General features: G+C 44.0%; 1 protein-coding gene across 3 annotated transcripts; it reads left to right on the top strand.

Moving 5' to 3' along the window:
• The first annotated feature begins 639 nt into the window (after window positions 1–639).
• Window positions 640–25,447, top strand: LOC144110049 (U11/U12 small nuclear ribonucleoprotein 35 kDa protein-like). 3 transcript variants are annotated; one of them, XM_077642856.1, is made up of 5 exons: window positions 640–929; window positions 7,679–7,777; window positions 9,764–9,974; window positions 17,597–17,999; window positions 25,167–25,447. In XM_077642856.1, the coding sequence occupies exons 1-5, from the start codon at window positions 819–821 to the stop codon at window positions 25,189–25,191; spliced, it is 849 nt and encodes a 282-aa protein (XP_077498982.1). In that variant the 5' UTR covers window positions 640–818; the 3' UTR covers window positions 25,192–25,447. The 3 variants fall into 3 exon arrangements, with proteins under 3 accessions (XP_077498982.1, XP_077498981.1, XP_077498983.1); XM_077642855.1 differs by lacking the exon at window positions 25,167–25,447 and having other exon boundaries at window positions 17,597–19,821; XM_077642857.1 differs by lacking the exons at window positions 7,679–7,777; window positions 25,167–25,447 and having other exon boundaries at window positions 17,597–19,821.
• The last annotated feature ends 1,316 nt before the right edge of the window (window positions 25,448–26,763 follow it).

Below are 26,763 nucleotides of genomic sequence, written 5' to 3'. Positions count from 1 at the left end.
CATCGCAACACACGTTTTAAAAGGTTTAATTTGTCTACCAGGTAGTGCTGAAATCAGTAAACCCGTTTCGGTTTCGTTATTTGAGGGCTTTGTTCACTGTTAGATGTCGCATTTTCAACTTTTCTGTAGTTTTAAGCTCTGAAATCTCGGTCTTCAACCGCAAGAATATTTCTCAATCCTTTGCAATGCAATAGAACCTTGAAAAGTGAAATATGGGCAACTTATATTGAATAAATAAAACCGCCACTTTCGGTTTTGAAATCAGTAAGCGTTTTGTGGGCTCCGTTTGATAAAACTGTTTCAACTCTTATATCGACATTTGTTCGCAACTTATGCGTTTTTAGAATTTGGTGATATTTTCTTCCTAATTGGACATCGCAGCACACGTTTTAAAAGGTATAATTTTTCTATCAGGTGGTGCTGAATTCAGAGAACCAGTTTCGGTTTCGAGATTTGAGAGCTTTGTTCACTGTTCGATGTCGCATTTTCAAAGCTTCTGTAGTTTTAACCTATAAAATTTCTGTTTTCAACCGCAAAAATGTTTCTCAATCCTTTACAATGCAACAAAAACTTTAAAAGTTATGGCTAGGTGGCTTCAGGCACCGCCCGATTTAAAGGGTTCAGCGTTCAGCCGTATCCATCCATCCATGCATCCAGTTCGGTTTCGAAGTATAAAAGCTGTGCTCGACGTTAGATGAAACTTTCTCACCTTTTTCAGAGTTTTTAGCCTCTAATTCGAGACTACCGAGATCGTCAAGAGTCAGCATCTTCATCGCTTTCTTTTCTTGCTGCGTAGCATCCTCAAGAAGCCTGTTTTAATGGATGCTACCTGGTCACCTATTGCTCGTTCGTACGATCCCTTGAAGGCTGGCAGCATCGATGGCACAGACGTGAAACCGCACGACCATGGCATCGTTCGAGCTATGGAAGTAAGCAACTTTGCGTTACTGTGCTTGATTTAGTGTTGGCATTAACGGCGTTACCGGAAACGCGCTACTTTTTTCGGTAACTAAGGAACATAATCGTTACCATTTCGGAACTGCAACGGGTAACGTAGTTATGGTAACATTTTTCCGTAATGTGAGTTGTCACGTTACTAGTACTTTTTATTCAAAATGCTCCCCCCCCCCCCCTTTTTTTCTTTAGAAAAAGAAAGCGCAGAGCACCTAATGTGATGTTGCGAATAAACAAAATGTACAGGCGCTTTTGACAACCCTTCTTGCGGCTCGCATGCATGCCAGAAAACACCTGCCATTGATGATGCAACTAACAAAAAAAAAAAAGCCAGAATATCCATGAAGCACGAAACACGTGTACGGACAAGCATTCACACACTGCCTTCACCTACGTCTCCTTCCCAAACCACTCACACACACAAGTCTTTATAAAGTTGTCATCCGTGAGTTCTTGCAGTGAAGACGCACTGATTAAAATTTATGGCCATGGAGTAACAGCAAAGTAACGGGCGGTATTTTTTTTCGGTGACGCTAACGGTAACACGTTACCTTTTTTTGTAGCTAATGTAGGGTGGTAACACGTTCCTTTTTTTTTTTTCTGCATAACGAGTAACGTATTTAGTTACTTTTTTTTGGGTAACGTCTACGGCACTGATTTTATTGCACGAGTGCCATAAATCGTTACTATGTCTACCGAGTAGTTAAGCAAGCCGCACCAACCGAGTTTCCTGTTGTAGGGTGTAGCCACATGCAGTGGCTAGGCCTGTTAGCTTGGCTGCGCTGCTGCTTGTGTGAGGATCGCGGCGGCTGGCACATGTCTCGTGCTCGTGCCAGTATTCACCGGGCTGGAATAAACCTGTCCGGTTGGAATCTCAACATGGTGTCAGAAGTAACGCAATTCCCACAGTAGGCCCAGCTCTTGTTCGGGTACGCATCCATGGTGTCACACGTCACAGCAGCGTCTACGGCCTGAACTAAGCGGCCAGTACATGGCGTCCTTCGTCATTCAACCGCCCGAGGCCTTCTGCTTCATGACTCCTGCCGACTGGCCGAAATGGAGGAAGCGGTTCGAGCGTTTCTACACGGCTTCCGGTCTCTGCGAAAAGTCGGGGCCACAACAAGTCGACACGCTCCTTTACTTGATGGGCGTCCAGGCCGAGGACGTCTTGGGAACCTTCAAACTCTCCGGAGAGAACACCCAGAACTTAGAAGCCGTCCTGAAGCAATTCGACAGCTTCTTCATACCACGGCGCAACGTCATTTTTGAAGGGGCACGCTTCAACACGAGGGTCCAAAACGACGGCGAATCCGTGAAATAATTCGTAACTGCGCTTCACACGCTTTCCAACCATTGTGAGTACGGCACCCTCCGAGAGGAACTGGTTCCAGACAGACTGGTCGTCGGCATTCAAGACCAGAAATTGTCAGCGAGACTGCAACTTGACGCTGATCTTATTCTTCAGAAGGCGCCTGAGTTTATCGGGCAGGTTGAAAGCGTACGTCAGCAGCAAGCGGAGCTTCACCCCGAAACGCTGACCATCAACAAAGTTGCAAAGGCTTGAACTGCAGCGAATGTAACATATTGGCATCATTTCATCTGTTGATGAGCCGACTAAATGGTGTGCGCCTATGGTGGTAGTCCAAGAACCAAACCGCATGTTAGAATCTTCGTGGACTTCACTGAACTCAACTGTTATGTCGTGTGAGAGTGGCATCCGATTCCATCTTTCGGGCCAAGGTGTTTAAGCTCGATGCCAATTCAGGGTTCTCAGTGAAGACAGTGGAGACAACAGTGACTCAGACTCAGTGAAGACAACAGGAAACTTTACTACCTTCATCATGCCATTCGGAAGGTTTTCCTTCAACAGGCTTCCATTTGGCATCACGTCCGCTCACGAGCACTTGCAGAGGCAGATGTAAAAAATTCTGCAAGGTGTCAACAGAGTTGTGTGTCATATGGACGACATCCTTATCTGAGGCTCAGATGAAACAGAGCACAACGAGACACCTTGCATTGTTCTTCAACGACTTACTGAGGCAGGTGTCATGGTAAATGAGAACAAGTGCCTGTTTCACCTTGACCAGCTCACGTTCCTAGGTCACAAGCTTGACCAGCACGGTATCAAACCCGATGAAAAAAAGGTTGAAGCCTTCTTAAAAATGACCAGTCCCACTAATAGAAGCGAGTTGCAAAGGCTGCTTGGAATGGCTGCATATCTTTCCCGCTTTGTACCCAACCTTGTGGACCTGCTCCAGCCGCTTATTTGTTTGCTGTCAAAAAATCAGGAATTCGTTTGGGACATTCCTTAACAGCAAGCATTCGACAGATGGAAGCTGCTACTTTCATCTTGCCCAGTGTTAGGGGTCTACGATCGTGCTAAGGAGGCAGTGGTCAGTGCAGACGCTTCTTCCTTTGGACTGTGGGCAGTGTTTCGACAGAAACAGACCATTGGCAAGTTTTCCATCATCGCTCATGCCTCCCGGCTTCTACCTGACACGGAGAAATGCTATGCGCAAATAAAGAAAGAGGCGCTTGCTTGGTTTGGGTTTGCAGATCAGTGGCTACCTGGTTGGCAAGCAGTTCACAGTTGGAACAGAACACACGCCGTTGGTACCTATCTTTATGTCGAAAAGTCTTGATGACCTTGCAACGCAGCTACAAAGACTTAAAATACGAATGATGAGAATTGCTCGCGGCCGACGCTCTTTCCAGAGCGCCTCTGCAGGAGACTGGTGACATAGAGCTAGGAAGCGACATAGAGGCTTTTTTGCGCTGCGTAAGGACGACCCTTCCCATCAAGCATCACTGCCTTTAGTGGCTGAAAGAATACCAAAAATCGCGTCTGCTTGCATCTCCGAGAACTCTGCACAAAAGAATGGGTTTCCCGACGAGATTTACAACTTAAAGAGATTTTTCTTGAGAATCGTCAATAGCCTACCGTAGAGGATGATCTGCTACTCTACGCAGCCCGTGCAGTTGTCCCACTCACGTGCAGGAAAGAAATTCTGCGCCTTTTGCACGAAGGTCACTTCAGCGTGATGAAGACCCAGGCCCGTGCTAAGGACTCCGTCTGGTGGCCTACGGTAGCCAAAGACATCACAGCCACCATAAAACTTTGTCCAGAGTGTGTCAAAATGTCCAGCAACTGAAAATGAAAAATGCCCCTTCAAAGCACTGAGTTTCCTTCAAGACTGTGGGAAAGAGTTTCAATGAACCTGTTCTTCTTTAATAGCCACTGGTGGTTAATCGTGACTGATTATTACTCCAGATATCCGGAACTTGGTGGTTAATCGTGACTGCTTATTACTCCAGATATCCGGAACTGACTCGTCTAGATAAGCTATCATCTAGTACAATGATCAATCACTGCAAATCAGTTTTCACCTGACGCGGCATTCCAGAGGTGGTGGTCTCCGATAATGGTTCACAGTTCCCGTCCTCTGACTTCACTAAGTTTGCTCAAGATTTCCAAGGAAGAAAAAACAGCGGAAGGACGCAGACACAGAGAGAGACACAGGGCGACGCTTGACTTGCAAATTTTGGAGGCATTATCACATCATCAAAAACGAAGATAATTGTGTTAGTGACATGTCTGTGATACTGTATCAGAAAGAGCATTGTTTCTTAAACGCATTAGAGAACCCATAAATAACTTAGCATGCAGTGACGGGCATTTTTATATTGACTTTTATTTTTTTATACATGTGATGTATGGTGCGCGCATGTGGTGGTACTTTGATGGAGGGTACTTATCTGTGTGGTTCCTGCGAAAAAAATCAGTTGCAAGTCCAGCGTCGTCCTCTGTCCCTCTCTGTGTCTGCATCGTTCCGCTGGTTTTTTTTCCCTTAGAACTATGTACCAACTGGCCCGGCTCTCTACCCTAGTGATTGCTCAAGAATACAGGTTCAAACACATCACATCAAGCCCACAGAGCAGCGGACTTGCTGAGGTTGCTGTGAACATCATCAAAACTTCAATGAAGAAGACCCAAGACGCTTACATGACCCTCATGTCCTACAGGTCAACTCTGCTGAAAAATGGCTACAGCCCCTCTGAACTATTGATGAGGAGGCGGTTGCAGACGAAGATTCCTCTGACTCGCGGAAAGCTTACTCCCCATTTGCCAAATGCCGCTAAACTTCAGAATTTTGAAACCAAAGTCTGCGAACAGCAGTGAAGAAACTACGATAGACGACATGGCTTACGGCAACTTCCTACCCTTCTGAAAGGAGAGGGAGTCTGGGTTACAGACTTAAAGCAAAAAGGGAACATGGTGGTGTCCAGGTCACATATAGTTGACACTGGGAACGGCACTATACAGTGAACTCTAACCTATCTTATCCGTTTTCTCAAGCCTGCAAAAGAGGAGAGAGACAAACAAGACGTCGTATACGAGGAATTTCTGTATGGCAACATACATGAAGATGACAAGGCACTAACACTCCCTGGGACTTCAGTTTCTCTAGAAGATTCACAAACAGCTTGTGCTGATGCCTCCCACTGACACACCAGGTGTGGGCGTTGCATCATTCCTTCCAAGAATTAGCTTTTTTTGTCAGGGGAGATGTTGTAGGCAGTAGCCACATGCAGTGGCTAGGCCGGTTAACTTGACTGCGCGCTTGTGTGAGGCTCGCGGCAGCTGGCACGTGTCTCATGCTCATGCCATATTCGTCTGGCTGGAATAAACCTGTCCTGTTGGCATCTCAGCATTTCCTATTGTATGTCGCGAAAAAATTCACTGTTTTGCTCGGCAGAATAACTGCTGATGTCCTTGCCTTTGCATATGTTGGTCTAGCGTACCTTTTCTGACGTAAGTTGTTTCTTTCAACTTAAATTTTGTTGTTTCATTTGGTCCGCAAACATCGTCACCCTTCCACCGACACCGTGGTGTCATGTCTTTTCTTCAAAGGTGCGAGTAGGGTTACACTCTGTAATTGACAGCTTGCAAAATTGCGGGAAAGCCGACGTAAAGATTTTTCCAACCAAAAACTCGTTCACAGATTGTGTTTACAGTCCGTGCTCTGCTCACGAAAGGGGCTAACGCGAGGAGAGATGCGTAGGTGAAAATTTTTTACAGGTAATCTGCTGGTTCCAGCAATGCTTGTTTACTACCACATTTTCAACAGCTGCTGGAACCGTTATGGTAGCACCGTGACATTGCATTTAAACCTGTTTAAATATTTGATTCTTACAATGTCCTTTCATTGTCTAAACTTTCTGAGGCGTTAAAAACAAGTGTTAAAGTAAAGTCCTAAATGTGTGTAGCACACACAGAAACACTGGCAACCTATGGTAGCCACCTCGCAGGACCATGCAGATCTGCCCATAGTGGAAACAACACATGTACAGCTTCAAACCCCACTCAAAAAGCAGTAACTAGAGCAACAGTAAAGCACTACAGTACACTCAACTTGCATGTCGAACTCATGGGCACTTACATTCTAATAGCATATGGAGTTATGCTGATGTAACCCCCCCCGCCCCTCCCCCCGATTATAGGTGTTTACATGTGTTAGTGGGGAATGGTTAATAAGCAGAGCTCTCTCATTAAATTTTGACACTGTTTATTCAATTTTTAGCACTCACAGCCAAAGAGATTTAGCTGGAGAGTTCTGCTAGCTGAAGAGTATTATTACTTCATCACAAACACATAAAAAGAGCTCTCCAAACACAGCATCAAAATGTTACTTGCTGGAACCAGTGTCACCACGAGAAAACCAGCAGCTTGTCTGCTATGACTGCAAGAAAATTAGAGTGAACACCTAAGCTTCGCCTTATGCAATAGTGTAATGGGTTAAGGTCACTCTCTGCTTTACATTCACAGTCCTCAGGTCACCCCTGGCACAGTGGGTAGGTGCCCCCAGCGTAGCCCAGGGCTACACTGCGTCCACACCTGGCGTGCCAGTGGGAGCCGTCCGCACAGATTGTTTGTGTGAGCTTTTTGTGCTCTTCCAGAGTGAGCAATCATTAAGTTAACTGCCACGGTGGGCAGGTTGTGATGACGCAACGCAAGGGGTCACGTACCCCGTTACCCAGATTTTCTGGGTAATGGGGCCTTCAACGCTAGTGTGTTAAAACCACTAAGCACCCTGCTGAAACCAGTACAACCAGCAGAAAGCCAGCAAGTTTCCTGTTGGTTCCAGTAGAAACCAGTACAAGCCAGTAGATTCCCATTAACAAATTGCCCTCTGGGTTAATTTTGCCCTGCAGTTTTTTCACCTGCTTTCAAGATCGCGTGTGTTGTCGAAAGGGTGCAGTGGTGCTTTCCCCTCCCCAGTACCTCTATCTAGGTTATCTTTAATAAATAAAAATAAACTAGTGGCTATTCTTGCTACAGGAGTTTCAAAAATATTGCAGTCGAGTGCGACTTGCTCCTCGCTGTCTCCCGTTTTGTGTGCAGAGCAGGGCGCGGAAGCGCAGTCCAGGAATGCTTTTTGTTGAAAAAGATATTTGTGTAAGTTCGCTCTCCCACAGTTTTGCAAGTTGCCCATTATCTGTTACTGGCACATTCGCCTGGAATTCAATGTGTCCTCAAATGAGTAGTTTTGGTCAATAGTGTCTGCTCTTTCTCAGCTGTTTAGTATTGAGCTCCCATCCATTTACTGGCAACACTGCTGGCTGGTTCAAATAATATTGAGAAAAGTATTGATATGCTGCACTGGGCTGCCGATAGTGTTCATCTTTATTTCATTTTCCTCTGTTTGCCAAATCTCGCTTTCAGGCCACCTATAGGACAAACAGACATGTCAAGACTGACCCACGGCTAACAATCTTCGTGGCAAGGCTAAATCCGACGACCACTGAGGATACAGTTAGAGAGGTTAATATCAAAGATATCAGTGTTGCAATGTATTATGTATTGACGCTGCTATGCCTCACTGCGTTGACCAATCAAGTGTGAATTTCATAGTTGCATTTAGCTTGTCAGATGTGCAGGGCAACCTTCATGCTCAGTGTGTGTCCCAGAACGATTGCAAAAACTTAGTGCTCTCATTATGTATTGGTGTAGGGTTGAAGGGCTTATGTCCCTCTAGTTTTTCAGTCACTAGAATACTGCTGAAATTATATGGGTTTGGGCATTTTCAGACTGTGCCCACCAAAATAAACAGCAGGTGCTACTCTTGTTCACTGAGATACAGAACCAAAAGTTATGTTTGTCGCTAACTTGCAGCTGAAGATAGAATAGTTCTTCCTTTCACTTGATTCCGCCTCATGACATTGATGAAAATGTCGGGAGTATTATGGTGATCACTGCCAGGAAGTAAATGGTGGTCTGCCACAGCCTCAGAGATCTACCGGAATAAAATGTTCATTACATTGCAGTCTGGTTGTAAAAACAACCTGTGGCAGTTATACCTGTATTTTAGTTTAGGTGTTTGTAGATGATAGCTCTTTCTCAGTGAAAATAGCTTCCTTGTTATTACAATGCTGCAATCAATTCATATATAAGTCATCTTCAGCTTGTCCTCGGTATCTCTTTAACCCTTTGCAAGGCACGAGCTCTATGAATGTCTTACATGCATACAAATGAAAGAATTGTATTCGGAATCACTCTAGATATTGTTGGATATCACTTGCAAGCCATTTTGACTGTTGATTTTTCTTAAGAAAAAAAAAAAAAGACGGTACATTTGTACTAATTACTACTTCGTAAGACCCAAAATATGGTACATATCTGTACCTCAGTTTCTCTGGCGCATAAGGAAACTTGCATTAGAATTGAAAATTGCTTCAATACGTATTATATGGCAGTTTGAGTAAATGAAAAGGTTCAAAGCTGAACAAATTTTGGAAGCTGATTTTTCCCGCCAAACTGGGTTGAGTCAAACAGCCCAGCTGCACTTGTAGGAAGCACCCAGAACACCAAGGAGTCCTATTAGTTAAATATAAAAACACGCTGGGTGGTTTATTTTTCAGTTCGGTAGTATGCAGCGCAAAAATAGGGCGCGCAGCTGTTTGCCGGCACTTAAATCAAATGGGACCAAGTATCCCACTGTCCTGAAAAGGGTTAACATCTGGCACAGGATGCATTGAGCGTTCCCCTTCTCAAATGAAATGGCACATTTTGTCTCAGGCACTGCAGGGAGTGTAGTTGAATTCAGCTGTTTGCCGACGACATCATTTTCAGGTGTGAAAAAAAAAAAAACAGAGCTCTAGCATGAACACATGATATCGCTGATCATGTGAATGCATGTGGTATATAAGTGAAATGCTTGTCAGTCTTTCATCCAAAGCAATAAAAATTTTAAACAGCTGTGAGCAAGTTGCGTTATCTGCAGTCATATCTCAGGGTGGCAGACAGACGTCATCACTTTGACTGTTTCTTCTTGTAAATCTCACGATGTTCACATGCAGAGCCTTTGTCAAAGCTTTCAATTATATGCTTACTTTGCAAGTGCATTAAATTGAAACCCAGTGTTGTCCTGTATTCCTAATGTTCTGTGCCTTCCACTGACTTAGTTGTGCGGCAATAAATGGACACAGAAATGTTGTTTGACTCGGCACAAGGAGGTAGCAGATGCAACTTGCATGGACAAGGGCTCTGTGTGTCTGCAAAGCTCTCGATGTTTTTGCACTCACCAGTAAGGTGCTGCTGACCGCTGTACTATTTCACACCTATGCAGTGCTGTTAAAAAAAAATGGGGAATGTGCAGCCGTTGAAATTTTCTCTTCTTTTTGTACACTTTTAGTCAATATCGCAGGTTGCTTCAGTCCTGTTCATATTATTACACTCATGCTGTGCGAAGAAATGGCTGTGCTTTGAACTTCTTTCTTTAACGTGTTCTTTCTCTCACTTTCCAAACAGTTTTTTTCTCACTACGGTGACATCAAAAGCTGCCACCTTGTGCGAGATGTCGTCACTGGCTTCTCAAAGCGCTACGCCTTTATTGAGTTCTACAACATGAAAGATGCTATGGCTGCCAGCGGTGCAAACCAGTTGACCATTGACGACTGCAAGGTCTTTGTAGACTTTGAGCAAGAAAGAGTGCTGCCTGGTTGGATACCTCGGAGGCTGGGTTAGTCTTTTACGGGCTTTCTCTGTATGTACAGTGTCTTCATGTTGGGCCACTTAAACATCTGCTTCGAAATTTTATTTTGCTCTGACCATGAAACAGCTGCGCTAGTTTTCTATTGATCTAATGCATACCAATGTTTCCTCTAATAAGGCAGCATTTAGGTTGTTGTCTCAAAAAAATTAGTGGCTCATCTGTCGGGAAATTCCCTGATTGGTTGAGAGAGGTCACATGACCTTGTGATGCCATCGCAGCCTGCCCACAGCATTGTGAGCACACTGCTCACCGTGGCTATATTTAATGCAATTGCTACCTACCCATCATGGTGTGAGATCGGGGAGAGTAGCCTGGGTCTCACAAGCCCCACCGTTGGTTGTGTTTGAAAGACGGGGCAGTAGCGCATCGCTTAACCACTGCACGTCTGTGCCAGGAGTTGTATAAAGACTCCCCGTGATCTGTGAATGCAATTTGAGAGGGTCGTGGCATCAACACCACATGACCACTAGTGGACAAATGATAGGGCACCACCAGAGTTGAAAATCTGGGGATGCCCAGAATTTAAAAGTTAACCCACCCACCAAAATTCCAAAGGACCCCTAAAATTTTGGAAGTAGGCTCGCCTCAGAAAATAGATTAAGGCAGATAAATAGGTTGGATTAGTGTAATCACATACATAATCCAATGGAAGGTACTTAAATGCTCTAAAAGGGGAAGACTCATGCATCCCATATAAGGGCAGTGGAACCGGACCCAGTCAGAATTTTGGCGGAGAAATTGCAAGAGGAACAATAGGCACTCATTGTAAACGCCATGGCAGGCAACCTCAATACTATTACATTTCTTCTTTTATACGGGTAAGAGTTAGTTTATGGGCTACGATATGACGTTAGTGCTAACACAAATGATGCTCAAATATCCTCTTCTATGGGCTTCTTGCATAGTGTGTGTGCATATTTTTCATTCTATCCCAAATTCAGTGCCCATACACAGACTGTGTGATGAGCTGGAGATCAAGGAATTGTCAGAGATGTCATCAAAAGTTGGGCGAAAAAGGACTGCCGGCAATTAGCGCTGTGGTCCACAGTGACTCCTGTCACCTTGCTGTCTTTTTCTCACTGTCCACAAAATGAGCTCTGCATTTTGTGTTGGTGCTCATTGTCGCAGTCCTGCTCAGTTTGCACTGATGCAGACCACGGAAGGTGACTTCATTAATAAATATTATTTTCCACAAAGAAAAAGCTAGAACCAGAAGTGGGTGCCCTGTCGTTCTCGCAATGTTCACATGATCACAAAAAAAGTTTTGTTATACGTGGGATATCTGAGTAAACATGGTGTCTTTTTAAAATGCTTGAAAGAAGAGTGTCTGGCACTACAACGAGTAATGTATGTCTAGTAATAAATGATGCTCCTATAAACACTTAAAGCATCATTTTGAAAATTTCCTCTAAGTTTCTCAAATTGAAACTGGCTGTTGCTCTTTCAAGCATGCTTAATATACCATTGGATGTAGACCATTAAAGCAGCACGAAAATTTGGAGGCGTAAATTGAGCAAACTCCCAAAGCTAATGTGTTACCACGGTGGCTCGGTGGTTATGGCGCTTGGCTGTTGATCCAACAGATGCGGTGTCAATCCCGGTCATGGCGGTCAAATTTTGATGGAGGCAATATTCTAGAGGCCCATGTACTGTGCAATGTCAGTGCACGTTGAAGGACCCCAGGTGGTCGAAATTTCCGGAGCCCTCCACTACAGTGTCCCTCACAGCCTTTGGGACATTAAAGCCCCATAAACCAACCTAAAGCAACCATAGCCAATGGCTCAAATCAATCTGGCCTGAGAAAAAAGCTGCTGCCTAGTTGAAATGCGACAGCATTTGAACCATTGCAGCCAGGGGTGAAACCGATACATGAGTGCTCAGAGGGCTATGTCTCATCAAGAATGCTGCATTTGGGGCGTCATTTCACAACTGAAGCTGTGCTCTCGGGTATTGCAAGAGGGTGTGGAAAGAATTGTTTAGCTAAAGATTGTGCTTGTGCTGTGTTTCACCGTACCTGTCCATGCATTCACAAGTCTGACATCACTGTGCAGGTGAGCAGATCAACCACTGGCTACATCAACCACTGCCAGGGCATACCCCAACTGTCTGTGTCTCAACTGTGGTGTGAATATGTCAGGCAGAATTTTGATGAGAACACGTTTTGTGGCAATATTAATTAGCTGCATTGTCATGCGATCATTGTCAGCCCAGTTTGTGTCTGTATTTGTATATAATACTTCATATCAGCAGGCACATCAGACTTTTCCTGCAGGGCATTTTATGCTTTGTATGAGCTGTGCTACATAGTTCCTCTTCCCCCCCAATATGTGATGCCAAACAGGTGTTGATGTGATATGTGCATGTAACAGGTGTGCTTCTTTTTATGCCAATGTTCTGCGGAAATTTTTAAAATTTAAACTGCGTTTATATTTGTTTTATCCAAAACTGTTGGATGCTATTTGCCCTTATTGAAAACAGATACTCGCAAGGAAATGATGAGCCCAGTCTAGAGGATTGAGCACACTGACATGCGCATATTTCCTACGCTCTGTCCTAAAACATCTCTGCCGTTCCACTGTCACCAAGTGCCCATCTGAAAAGTTCGTTCAACAAAAACAACATTTTTTTCACGGCATTAGTGCTGTGCTTTGAAGGTCAGTGTGAAGAATTAGCTGTACGAGATGGTGTACCTAACATTTATCGAGACAAGGCCATTTGCTGCCTTGGTAAAGCCTCCCCGCTCTATGCGACTTCACACTGACACATTTATGCAAAAAGCAAATTCCACGTGAGCAGATACTGCAAGAAATGTATGACACTTACGCTGAATTTTACACTGATGGCTCAAATACAGAAAAACATGTTGGAGGTGCAGTAGTTCAAGGCAAAAGTGAAAAAAAAAATGATATGACTGCCATAGTGTCCATCGGTTTTTACTGCGGAATGTTATGCCATCTTTGTAGCTGTAGAACAAAAAGTAAAAGTGAACATCAAAAACAGCATCATCTACACTATTCCCTGAGTATGCTCAAAGCGCTGCACTGTAGAAATGCTGCTGAACCCATGATAGGAAATATCATGCATAATATAGTCATGACACAAAAGCAGAACATTAAGTTCTGCTGAGTCCCTAGCCATGTTGGAATTGTCGGTAATGAGAAAGCAGGTGCATGCACTGCACAAGCACTATTTCGACAAATAAAACGAATGAACATACCGCGCAGAGATTATTTTGAAGTTAATGTGAAGTAAGCTGAGAAATCAGCAGCAGACTATGTGGGGAGAACAGGTAAACAACTAACTGCATTTTGTAAAGCCCATTTTAAGAGACTGGAAGTCATGTAGACATCAAGAACATTTTACTGAAGTTATCTTACATCAGCTATGCATTGGACACACACACCTTACACACAACTTCTTACTGACAAAACAAGACAAACCTCTCTGTGAAATGTGTGGTGCTGAGCTCACATTAAACCACGTTTTATTTCATGTATAAAACTTGAACTAAGAATAATTTTACAACATTTTACTATTAACGCATCCCATTACACCCCGGGTTGCTTTGAGGTGATTGAGCACTTGTTGATTTTTCAAGTATTTTAAAGTTTTTTCTCAAGGAAGCCAGTATTTTAAACAAAGTCTAGGCATTAAATGCTCCACCTTTAACAGAAAGCTCTAACCTTATCATAGCCTTAGTTGCTTTCCTGCTACTAAACTCAATATAACTAACCACTCTCAGGGAGAGGGAAGGCACCCTTATTGAGCAGCTGGAAGAGGAGCTTCATAAGGTGGAGGTTGGAGCAGGACTAACTTGAGCTCTCTCAAATCTGTTTTCAGTGCAGCATTTGCAGTTTTGGTAAATATGTGCACAGTCAGTTATCATCGGCCACTACATCTTTTCACCTTTTTTTTGATGGTCTGATAATTTTGTGTGGAATAGCCAGAGGAAACATGGAAAAATCAGGGTCTTGAAAAGAGAAGCTTGCTTGACGTCTTGAAATTAGGAAGTGATTTTATTTTACTGCTTCGCTCCGAGGGTAGGGCACGGAGCAAGAAACCTTTAGGAGTCGAAACTCCACTGTTTGCGGTGACCAGAAAAGGTCACAAGCCCACGGAGCCACTATCATGCTAGCGGCCTGGAAAGAAATTACCGCCGTTTCGGTTGCCAAGGCAACCGGTCGAGCGTGTGGCTCCCGTTTGGCTGCGCGCACATGACTTCTATTGAGGGCACTCTCGCGCGCTTCTTTACCACTGGTATCCTGAAGAGCAACTGGTGCTACGCTTCAACCATTTGAGCACAGTAAAAAATAAAACGCGTTCTTTTCCATGACCGCTATAAGATTATCTGTAGCTTCTGGTTGTAGTACGCAGGGCTATTGTTTGACACCTGCGCGATGACTTTGATTGGATGGGTATAAGCGCTGCTGGCATTCGTCGAAGGCAGACATGCCTTCACGTTCGTCGCATATGTGACCACGCTGAGTTTCATCTGCTGGAGGAGAACGCGGGCGTCGTACGGTGCAGCGTTTATGACTACACGTCAGCCGAGAAGGCAACAAGCGGCAACAACTTCTCATCTTGCTCACCTTCTCCCTGCAACGCTTGTAACCGCTTTTGCAATTTCGAGCAAAACACCTGTGTCCCATCTTAGTCTAGCAAATTGGAAAGGAGGCAGCACTGTGCGTAGTAGTGCTGTTAGTATTACGGCCCTCAAACAGACCGACAAGAACTGTTGCTGTTTGACTTAAGGGCGCAGAAATGCAACGTCACGGCGTGCCTGCTGAAGCAAACACCCGTTTCGTCTGCTTGTCGTCTGCTTTGAGCGCATGCCGCCGGAGAGCGCGCCGGAGCCACCTGCCCGGGTGCTGCATTTTTTTATTTTTTCCACTGCGGCTTCTACGACGAGCCGCATGGCGCCGCCACTGCATATGGCCCCGTCGGCGCATACAATCGTGACCTTATCTGGTCGCCTGTGCTCGCTCGCGCTGACGGGAGTTTCACCTCCTGAATAGTCTTCCTCCGTGGGGTAGGGTAACTGTGCAGCAGTGCCACTGATGAAGCAGTGGTGGAATCATCCCTATAGTTGAGAGGTCTGGAAGGAAGAGGGTTTAGGCTGGTTGGTGCATGTTGATGGAAATCGATCGAACAGCGCTAACATGCAGTACTGAAGAGAGGAGCACAGGCACAAGCACTTACTAGCAACCAAGTGATTTATTGCGACAGGGAAGGCATAGAGGAAACGTGGCAAGCAAAAACACAAGGCATCAGACTTGTCATGAAAAGTCCACAATTTGGTGCTATCAAATGGTGTCACTAAGATAGGCAAGCTCTTGTGGAATCGAAGCCAACGACGGCTGGCTAACAAACGTTTCACCGTAGTCACGAATGTTGTGTGCCTCGCAGATGAGCCGTGAGGTCTGGTCTTTATATTTGGCGATGGTAATGCTCTCGTTAAGAAATGCTTTGCATTGCACATAGTGTAGGGCCATGTTATTTTTGCGTGATTTACCCGCTGCGATGGCTCAGTGGTTATGGCGCTCGGCTGCTGACCCGAAAGATGAGGGTTCGATCCCGGCTGCAGCGGTCGAATTTCAGTGGAGGCGAAATTCTAGGCGCCCGTGTACTGTGCAATGTCAGTGCCTGTTAAAAAACCCCAAATGGTCGAAATTTTCGGAGATCTTCACTACGGTGTCTTTCATAGCCTGAGTTGCTTTGGGACGTTAAACCCCAATAAACCATTTTTGCGTGATTTGTTTTCTACTTTCGCATGCTCACGCTCACGGTCAATGATAGAGCGGCCTGTCTCACCCATATAGTATTGGCCACATGAAAAAGGTATCTTGTAAGCAACACTACAGCAGCAGTTACCAAACTTTTTCCAGTGCTTTTTTTCACAGGCTTTTTTCCTTTTTTCTCGGTTGACTCGCTTGCAAATCCCTCCCAGTTTGTTCCTGGTGGAGAAAAGCAATCTCACGCCAGCTTTGCTCACAATCTTTTCAGATTGTTTTACACCTAGTGTACATATGGAATGTGTGCTCTCTTTTTCTTTGCTGACTGATCAGCACTGGTGCTCACCATTCTTCTCAATTTTCCTTTCTACACTCAGTGACTCAGCTACGCTTGATAGCAACATCAAACGGTATCCTGCAGCAGTTAACCTTTTTACTTTTGCGTCAAAGCTTGTCTGGGTTTGATAAAACACGAGACGTGTATAATGTGGTTTTTAAGCACGTTTTGGCAGAATTGCCAAAACGCCTTTGAAGCTGCTGCAGGGTACCCCTTTGAAATTGCTATCAAACGTAGCTGAGTCATAGATCATGGAAAGGAAAACTGAGAATGCCTGCACCAACGCTGATCAATCAGCAAAGAAATAGAGAGCACGCATTCCATATGTACACTAGGTGTCAAACAATCTGAAAAGATTGTGAGCAAAGTTGGCGGGAGATTGCTTTTCTCCACCAGGAACAAACTAGGGATGTGCAAGTGAGTCAACCAAGAGAAAAGGAAAAAAAGCACTGGAAAAAGTTTAACTGCAGGTGTTGCTTACAAGACACCTTTGTCATGTGGCCAATACTATATGGGTGAGACCCACAAAATATGTGACTGCTTTGACACGTGCATTAGCCAGCCATCGTTGGCTGTGGTTCCGCAATAGCTTGCCTATCTCAATCAGTGACATCTTTTGATAGCATCCAATTGTGAACCTTCCAGGACATATTAGATACTTTGTGTTTTTGATAGCCATGTTTTCTTTATATTGGCCGCCGCGGTGGCTCAGTGGTTATGGCTCTCTGCTGCTGACCCGAAAGAGGCTGGTTCGATTTCAGTGGTTTCGCCACAGTGGTTGAATTTCAATAAAGGCAATAATTCTAGAGGCCCGTGTACTGTGCGATGTCAGTGCACATTAAAGAACCCCAGGTGGTCAAAATTTCCGGAGCCCTTCACTACGGCATCCCTCATAGCCTAAGTCGCTTAGGGACGTTAAAGCCCAATAAAACTTATTTTCTTTATATTGCTGCCTTCCCTGTCGCAATAAATCATTTCGTTGCTAGTCGGGGCTTGTTTCTGTGTTCTTCTCTTCCGTACTGCATGTTAGCGCTGTTTAATTGGTTTAAAAGTAATCTGTCCAAACTGCATTGCTAACGTGAACATGTTTATAGAACAATCTGCTCTTGGGTCAAATAGTGATGAATATAAAAATGGATGTCTCCTGTGTGCACACTGCTTGCAAGTTACAAAATAAGGGGGGCAAGAATCCATAATGCACGTAAATGATGTGTGAACTTACAACTATTTATTACGTGCTCTTTAGCCAGCAAAGTTGGCTCTACGGGGTGCTCAGGCAACTATCCCCAGTGGAGCCATTAGTACCCATATGGTGAACAGTGCAAGCAAGCGTAAATAGTATAGTTTGGCCTTGTATGATTTGGTAATGTGCAGTTGCATTTGTTTGGCAAGAACGGCTTCTTAGTATAGGTAATTGGTTGTAACTAGGTGCTTGTCCTCTGGGTGTTTTTTATTATTTGTCTTGTTTTTCTGCGCCACTCTGTGCTGTGAACATCTACTTGGTTCTTCTATGACGCCAGGTGGTGGCTTTGGAGGGAAGAAGGAGTCTGGACAGCTGAGATTCGGTGGCCTCGATCGTCCCTTCAGGAAGCCCATCGTCCTGGGCAGCAAGACTGGACCCTGTGACTCTCGCTCATCGGAACCTGGTGGTGCATTTCCCAGTAGGAACAACCAGTTTCCTCGTCGCCGTGAAGGTCACTACCCGAGCTCAGACTACAAAGCCAGGGACCATGACAAGAAAGACGAGTTTCTCCGCCAGAAAAGGTTGTCTTATGAACGCTCACGGGAATGGCACCGAGCCGACTTCAGGAGTGACCATCCTGAGAGGCCCTGTGGCCGCCCCCGTGACAGCAGCAGTGACCATTGGAGACAGTACGAAGACCGTGACAAACAACGTTTTGAGCGCCCTGGCAGGGAGCACAGGTACACACCTGCCTTGGCTAACTCAGTCACAGGGGTGAAAAGCGTCACTTTTATTTGCTCTAGTACTGTGAGCAATGCCTAAGGCCCCTTTCTTTTCGAGGTGGAAAATTTTAAATGTTTTGAACTGAGAACAAAGAATCTGCCTAATTCCATGGGAAAAAGCAAAGAATCCGGCATACTGCACCTCACGTTATATCTGGAACCATGGGATGCATATTGGGCAACATTTCTTTTTTCTCCAAGCTCTTCAAGATAGCTAGAGCAACCTTTGCCTCCAGCCTTAAGAGCCAGTGGAAGCAGCTTATCAGCTCTTTCCTTACAGTGCAAAAATGGTCGAATTTGGGTGTATTGAAAGAATTTTTTTTTTATGAGAATCACCAATTGCATTGCACATCACAGTGCATGATGTTCTAGTTTATTAGTTACACTTTTGAATTAAGAAAACGCCAGAGTTGTGTGTGCAAAACATTTCGAAATTTCACTGGTTAAATATGCTGGTAACGCAAAAAAAAAGAATACAAGCGAAACAAAAATAAGCTGCTGCTGAGCCACAAATTGATAAAAAAATAAAATATACAAAACATTTCGCAGCTACCACTCTTGCTATTTTCAGCTGCGTACATGATACACTGAACTCTCTGTGGCCTTTCATGCTAGGCAATATGACTGCTGTGGCACTATTAGAGAAAGCAGTCGCGTGAGGACATAAAGTGGAGGTATATGTAGGGTGTGCTGCACATTACACTTGTTTTTTATAGCAGAGCTTGCAGTTCCTGCTTCCATTTTTTTTTTCGCTTGGTAGTAATGTCTGATCAAAGTTTCATTTTTCATGTCGTTTCCTCATGTTAGAAAAAGAAAAAACAAAGTTGAAACTAAAGAGATGGTGTTATAGAAGCAAATTAGGTGGTGTAGCTTGTTCAGGAGCCCAGAATTTAATTCTTGGCAGTAGGTTCAAAACGTCTGTCCGATGGCCTATGGCACGGAAAAGGGGGCATGGCCTTCCTTGCCGTCATGTAATCAAAAATCTGCTCGCACATTTGGTAAAATATCTTGGCAGTAGGTTTCAAAGACCATAAAGCGCCAAATAAAACTACTCTCATCATTTACAAATTAAGAGCACTACATAAAATACAACCGGTAAAATGAAACACATGCGAGCAAGCGCTCATGTCCCGGGCCTCTGAGATGAAGTCTCGCTTTCGAAACTGAAATCTGACCATTCCACATGGTTGCCCAACTTGCCACTACTGCTATAAAAAAAATAATACAGCGTAAGAACCGATAAAGGTGCTCAGTGTAGCCTTTTGTCTTTGAGGAGCATGCGGCGAAATAGACACCATGATCGGCGAGCGGCGGACTATGTCCGGTTAAAGTTTCATTTTTTACATCGCCTAATTTTTCATGGCAGGTCCAAAACATAGGTCATATTTGACCCATGTCACGGTACGGAAAGGGTTAATGGCTGTGGGGCAAATCACGTGGCGATCAAGTGCAAAGGGGAAAGTGGCTATAGTAGAAAGAAGGCAATGAGGAAGAGAAGGCACTGAAAGAGTTATGGAAAGCAGACAAAGGTGCAGGGCATTGACATATCTGCTGCTTTCTTATTTTAGTAATGTGCCATCCGCATTTTTTGTGGGCGTAAGATTTGAGATTGCATCATAATTGTAATATTTCCTTGCTTCCCAAAATCCCCTTTTGCATTATATTCATATTGAGGTAAAACAGTAAAATTTTGTATCATGCTTTCGTTTCTACTGATGGCGTCCATAACTGTGGTGTCAAAAAATAGTTTGTGGCTGCTGCACAAAATTATGCGAAAAATGCTTAAATCCTTAATGCTTCGTGGGAAACCCTGGATCCTAATAATGGCGCAAAAAATGTTGCAAAGAAGTGAATGCAGATGCTGCACCCAGCTTCCTGCTTGAGAGTAGTCAAGGTACGAAGAGTGTTGCTATCAAGGGGGAATGCGGCTTTGAAACCCCAAAAAATGACCAAAAAATTGATTTTTTAAAATTGTTCTATTTGCTTCTATGTCTCATTTTTTATGCTGTCCTGAGGTTTCATTGCTGACATCAAGCGGGAAGTACTCTAAAGGATTGTTTAATGAGCCGCATTGCTGGGAAACGCTTGAACAGTGGGCATTTTTCTCACCTTGCGGAGCAGGTTTCTACGCAACTGTTTGAGCTATATTTTGACCTTGTGTATGTTTTGTTGCTCACTCCCAGGACCAGAATGCAGTTCAAGACTGTCCTGTTTTTTCAGATTTGTTATATAAAATGCCTTCTCACTGTAGATATGTCAAAACCAAACAGTGTGCTTTCCAAAAAGAATTCTGTCTTGACCTGCAGCAGGCCAGTAGTAATGCATTGAATGTTGAACCAGCCTTCTGCCACCTCTTGCCATGCGGTGTCTCCATATGTAGAGCACAAGGGTACTGCGAACATAAATAGCAGCCCTGCAAACATGTTCTGGGATGGACAGTGTTGCGTAGCTAGTAAACCCCATTATTCGTTGCCCTTGGAGGAGTAACGCGCACGCTTGAAGTGAGCCCATGCGGATGCGTTCAATTCCACTGAATTACACATGGCTGCAGTTTATAGAATGCATCGTGGCATGATAAGTGTTCTGCGAGAGTGGCAGCCAGGACCTGTAGCTGTTGCATGATATAGTTTATGGGTAGACTCATTTGTAGACGCAATAGCAGACGCCGATGCTGGCATTGCTGAGATGTCTGCACCGTGGCAGGAAGCAATTAAAAGGTCATTTTCCTCAATGACTTGGTCATCTTCTGTGAGTAGAGCAACTCTGTTGGCGGTGTCAATCAAGCTGTGAATAGGTTGTGCAGGTCGAAAGGTGCGAACGCCGTGTTTTTTCTTCGCCTTCTTCTTGGTTGGGAAAGCATGGAGGAACGCTTCTGCTCCATAGGCTTATATGTTTTTTGGAATTGTACGCCATACATACAGCAGCCTCTAAAGCCAGGTACATTCGGATCCTGCAGGCTTCTGAGCGGCCCAGCTAGTTCTGCGCCACCACCCACAAAACAGGCCGTGCGGACCTCCAGGTCTGCCGGCCCCAAGGCCCCTCCCCAAACGGAGAGGCCCAGCACTAAAACAACTGCACGTTCAGCGCCACAGAACCACAAAGTGGTGGACAAAAGACTGCAAGGAAGCAAGAACACTACAAAAGAGAGCTTGGGGTAAATTTCGTAGGTACCCAACACAAGAGAACCTCGTACATTCTAAAAAGGCAAGAGCCAAAGCTCGGTACGTCTGTCACAGTGCAGAGAAAACTTCATGGCAAAGTTATGTTTCTTATATAAACAGTCAAATTACATTAAAAAAAATCTGGGAACAGGTTCGAAAATTAAATGGCACTTTCTCACCGTTCACAATTCCTTTTTTGGCAACACCTGGCACACAAACAGGCATAAGGGAACAGGCAGACATTTTGGGGGAACACTACGCTGCAGTTTCCAGTTCGTCTCACTATACGCAGTCATTCCTGAAATACAAAAACATAGCCGAAAAACAAAGACTTCCAATAAGTGGAGGTGCAAACCAAGTGTACAACAATTTAATTACTCTCCAAGAAATCAATAGTGTACTGTCTGCCGGCAAAAAAACTGCTCCAGTACCCGACCAGATACACTACCAAATGCTTGGCCATCTTTCCCAGCCTGCTGTAGAGGCACTGCTGACTTTCTTTAACACAACATTCATATAAGGAAAAATACCTCAGGAGTGGAAAAGAGCCGTCATAGTGCCATTCCTGAAAGCTGGGAAACCACCAACTTCCCCTGAAAGCTATAGGCCAATAGTACTTACAAGCTGTTTCGCCAAATCATTCGAAAGTGGCCTAAATGTAAGACTAACATTTGTCCTTGAATCCCGCGAACTTCTCGACATCCATCAATGCGGTTATAAAAAGGAATGCTCAAGAACTGACCATCTTGTTTGTCTCAAAAACACAATTAGAGAAGCGTTCATACACAAACAGGACTGTCTCGCCGTCTTCTTCGATATGGAGAAAGCATATGATACAACTTGGAGCATATGATACAACTTGGAGGTTTGGGATCCTCCACGACCTAGGTATCTAAGGTAGGATGTTAAACTGCCTCAGTGACTTCCTTTTAAACCGTTCTATCCACGTACGCCTAAGCTCAACGCTCTTGAGGAACTTCATTCAATAAAATGGAGTACCTCAGGGTTGTATATTAAGCACGACCCCCTTTATTTTATTATAGAAATTAATCCCATAGCTAAAATAATCACGTAGTCCATCATGTATCCAGTCTATGTCGGCTACCTTCAAATAGTCTGGACATCCGCCAACATGACAACATGCGAGAGTCAAATACGACTGACAGTAAACAAACTAACGACATGGGCAGATAAAAATGGATTCAAGTTTTCCACGCAAAAGTCAGTAGCTGTTCTGTCCTCGCTGAAAAGAAAACTGCACACTGACCTCACCCTTTATCTGAATGAAGTCACAATACCAGTAAAAGTTGAGCGCAAATTTCTGGGAATAATTTTTTTGATAAAAAAACTCACATTCCTGCCACACATAAACACCCTCAAAAAAGATATCTTTGAAATCTCTGAATATACTAAAAACACTCACGAAAACACTGGGACTCTCAGATAGGACATGTCTGTTACAAATTTATCACTCCCTAGACGCTCTACCTTAGACTATGGTTGTATAGTTGATGAATCAGCCAGACCATCGTACCTTAAACGTCTGGATCCAGCACATAATTTAGGCTTGCGTCTTTCCACTGGTGCATACAGGACATCACCCATGAATAGTCTGTATGTAGAAGCCAGCGAACCATCACTTACAGACAGAAGAGCCATTTTAAAATTCCGTTCACTGCACAAACATGTTTGTTGTCCCATCGCTACGAAGTGCCCATCTAGAATACTCTAACAATAAACCGCAAGCTACCTGGCCACTGCTATTGTGATTTGAAGAGATGTGCCAGAGCCTCGACATACTAGACATATTGACAAACATTGCTCGACGGCGAGATCCACTGCCACTGTGGTACATTTTTCCCTGAAATCTGTGATTTCACTCTTACACAGTTTCGCAAAAAACAAATTTCAGAAGAAGCTATAATAGAAGAATTTCTTACACTTGAGGAAAAATACAGTACTTGCACAGCTTATTATACAGATGGGTCAAGAACAGATGCTTATGTTGGAAGCGTAGTGGTACAAGGAAATTGGAATAAAATTATAAGACTTCCACAGTGTGCATCTATCTTCACTGCCGAATGCTATGCCATCTGTGTAGCCATAGAAAAAATAGTAAAGAAGAACCTTGCCAACAGTATTATTTACACAGACTCGCTAAGTGTGCTTACAGCCCTTCATTCTGGAAATGCAATAACTTTGCTGCTTGGTGACCTCATACACAACATTACAACACCCATAGCTCGAGGACAAAACATGAGACTCTGCTGGGTACCAAGTCATGTCGGCATAAAAGGCAACGAAAGAGCAGATTTGTGCACTGCTCAAGCTTGTGGCAAGCAATTTAAAAATGTAAATATGCCCTGTAACGATTGCATGTAATTAATATATTGTAATGTAAGGAAAAATGGCAGTCTGCTTGGAACAACAAAGTAAATAACAAGCTACACTTAATAAAACCAGTTCTAGGTGAATGGAAGTCATGTGTGCACCAGAAACAATATAAGTAAGTCATTACCTGACATCTCCGTATAGGCCACATACACATTACACACAACTTTCTGCTGGCAACAAAAGACAAACCGGTTTGTACATGTGGAGATGGACTTACACTTAATCACATTTTATTTTCATGCTCGCAACTCGAAAAGCTAAGGAAAAAGTGCTTTTCTGCGTTTTATAACCAATGCATCCCTTTTCACCCAGCACTTTTCTTGGGTGAAAATGCAGTTGTGGAGATGTCCTGTGTCTTTAGATTTTTAACAGAAGCAGATTTTCTTCGAAATATGTAAATCATGACCATGCTTCGCCTGTTGCACCTCGGCGACTTTCTCATTCCTGAGAAAAAGGCTGAGGTTTTTTGAATTGGTCGGGAGCCTCCAGTTCCTTGCCCAGCCAAGGGCGGCTAATGAGCTTACCCAACCTCCTTTGAAACTTTTAATGTTAGCCATTTATAAATCTTGTTTTTGCCCTCAATACTGGAAAGAAATAACCTTTTAAGCTTTCTACACCACCATACTTTATCACATATAGTATTTGTAAAAATCTGCAGAAAACAATTTCCTATACCCTGAGCTTGGCGCATGATAGCCTTAGTGGCTTATGCACCATTAAACCCAACACAACATACACGCTTCTGAGCGGCCAGTTAGCATCTCAAGAAGTGGAGTATTTCCAACTAGGTAATGGTATGACGAAACAGCGATCGCTCATCAGAACCATATTTGGTGATACTATCACGTGCTCCCCTCACTTCTACCGCTCTTCATCTGGTGGGACTCGTGTGCTGTTGTTCTATGCGTGTTCATGTCTTCCTCTGTCTTGACTAATGTAGAGCGAGTTGCTCTCAGACAACTACAAACTGGTGCGGCACTTTCACCTAGTTTTATTTGGAATTAGCTACATGTTGCACAACAGTGTGAACGGAGTGAAGCATATTCTCGTCATAAATCTGTGAGCATTGCAGCATGAAAACACTCTTCTCTTCCGTTCGCTGCCACTCTTCACTGCTGTTTTAAATCCAGCTATTTGTGCAGTTACGCAGCAGCAGGTACTTCAGACTGCTGGTAAAATTTATACGCATCACGAGCATCACAGCGTGCAATTAGCACATGTATGCCTTTTTCCAATCTGTCTCCAGGAATGAAAATGGAATCTTCATTGTCTAGCTGCTATACTAATTTCTAGTTCATATGGAATTTAAAGTATAAAGTTATTTTTTTTCTCCTGTTGTAGTTCTTCACTTCTTTGAATTGTTTGCTTTTATTGCTTTTTGGTCTTCTAGCTGTGCATGTGTAATTTTTTTCCAGGAGAAGTACCTTAAATTAATATGCTCATTAGTCATCATTTTCTTGTGAACATTCTCATCTGAACAGCCTCATATATGTGCTCAATTTTCAAAGTTTTATCTTAGAACAATACAAATTTGTTTCATATTCACTGTCCTTTTGACTACTGATTGCAGGTCACCTGATCATCGAGAGCACTAGGATTTCCAGTCTGACAACATATCTCGTGAATTTGGACCCATTGATCTTATTTTTGTAACGTCTTTGACTTTCTTTGATGAGTAAAGTGTTTGCAGTAAGTCCTAACATATGTTGCATGGCAGTGACTTGGTGTTGCCACCTGCCCATGGGGATCGATGTCCCTTCATCATTAAAAAAGCTATTTATGGGAAAGGTAATAGTGACTGTGCCATGCTAGCTGGATAATTTATTAATAAAGTAAAAACCATAGCAACACAGTGCTTGTGTATGTATTGCCTCAAAAGATGCTTAGAACTGATGTAGAGTTGGTTGAATTAAGAAGAGGAAAAGCAGCGCAACGAACAAGGACAACAGAATGAATGGCAAGAGCCGGTCAGTGCCTGTGTTGTCACTCTGTCATCCTTGTTTGTTGCACTGGTTCGCCTCTTCTTAATCAATGCTTAGAATGATTATAATGTGATAAAACAAAACTTTTTAAAATTTTTAATTGGTTTTTAGGGAAAGGAAATGGCACTGTGCCGTAAAGGAAGAAATAAAGGAGGGAGTGAAAGAAGAAAGGAAGAAAGAGGTGCAGTAGTGGAGGGCTCTGAAATAATTTCGACCACCTGGGGATCTTTAACCTACATTGACATCGCACAGCACATGGGCGTCTTAGCATTTCACCTCCATCGAAACGCTGCCGCGGCATGGGTCGAACGGTAGCGCTTATGAAGCGCCTTCCACCCGATGGTCGTGATTGTGGATGGTAATGGTTGGATGTACAGACTCGCTAATGCAGTCTGGGGGTGATGTCGTGGAGGTATACTGCATGCTACGAGGTCAATTTTGAGGCGTTGAAGGAGCTGACTGCCTGGTTCTGACTGGGAAAGACAGTTATACTGGCTTCGTGTGCTTCGGCCAGTTCATCAAGTGTGTTGTGCACCCCCAGCTGGAGAAGTTTGCTCGTAGCGGTATTGTTAGGAAGGTGCAGGGCAGTTTTATGTGCTGTGCAGATGAGATGATTAACGTGGTCCCTCACAAGATGTGAGAGGTGCAGGTAGGGAAGGGAGTAAGTGATACTACAGAGGCAAAATGCTTGGACCAGGCGCAGTGCGTCTGCTTCGTGCATGCCCCTGTGGTGGTTAGAAATCCTCTTTATGAGAGTGGAGGTATTCTTCACTGACCTCCATATGGCTCCAATACCGTCTGCATTGGAGCCATTATGGGAAATGTGGAGGCCCATAATTCCTATGTTGCTTACCTCTTGAAGGAGGTTTCATCGAGCTATACGGAAATTGTCGGAGGGGAAGGGTCTTTGGTGCGGATCAGAAGTTGGGATTTAGGAGCTAAGCAGCCAGGGCCAATGCTTCGCATATGTTCTAGGACAATTTCTGTTGCTTTTTGTAGGGAGCATTGGATTGTGCCACAGTTGCCCGTGGTGGTAGAGAGAGTGATATGTCATTGGCGTACAGAGAACTGCTGTAAAGTATGGTAAATGGCGGATAATTTTTGTGCGAGGGGGATCAGAGTGATGTTGAAGAGGAAAGGGGATAATGCGGCGCCTTGCAGGTGCCGAGTGGGAAAGTCGGGGAT

The sequence above is a fragment of the Amblyomma americanum genome, chromosome 11 (assembly GCF_052857255.1).
Source record: "Amblyomma americanum isolate KBUSLIRL-KWMA chromosome 11, ASM5285725v1, whole genome shotgun sequence".
NCBI classification, from domain to species: domain Eukaryota; kingdom Metazoa; phylum Arthropoda; class Arachnida; order Ixodida; family Ixodidae; genus Amblyomma; species Amblyomma americanum.
The sequence above is the reverse complement of the archived record's forward strand: the minus strand, read 5'-3'. Positions and strand labels throughout refer to the sequence as shown.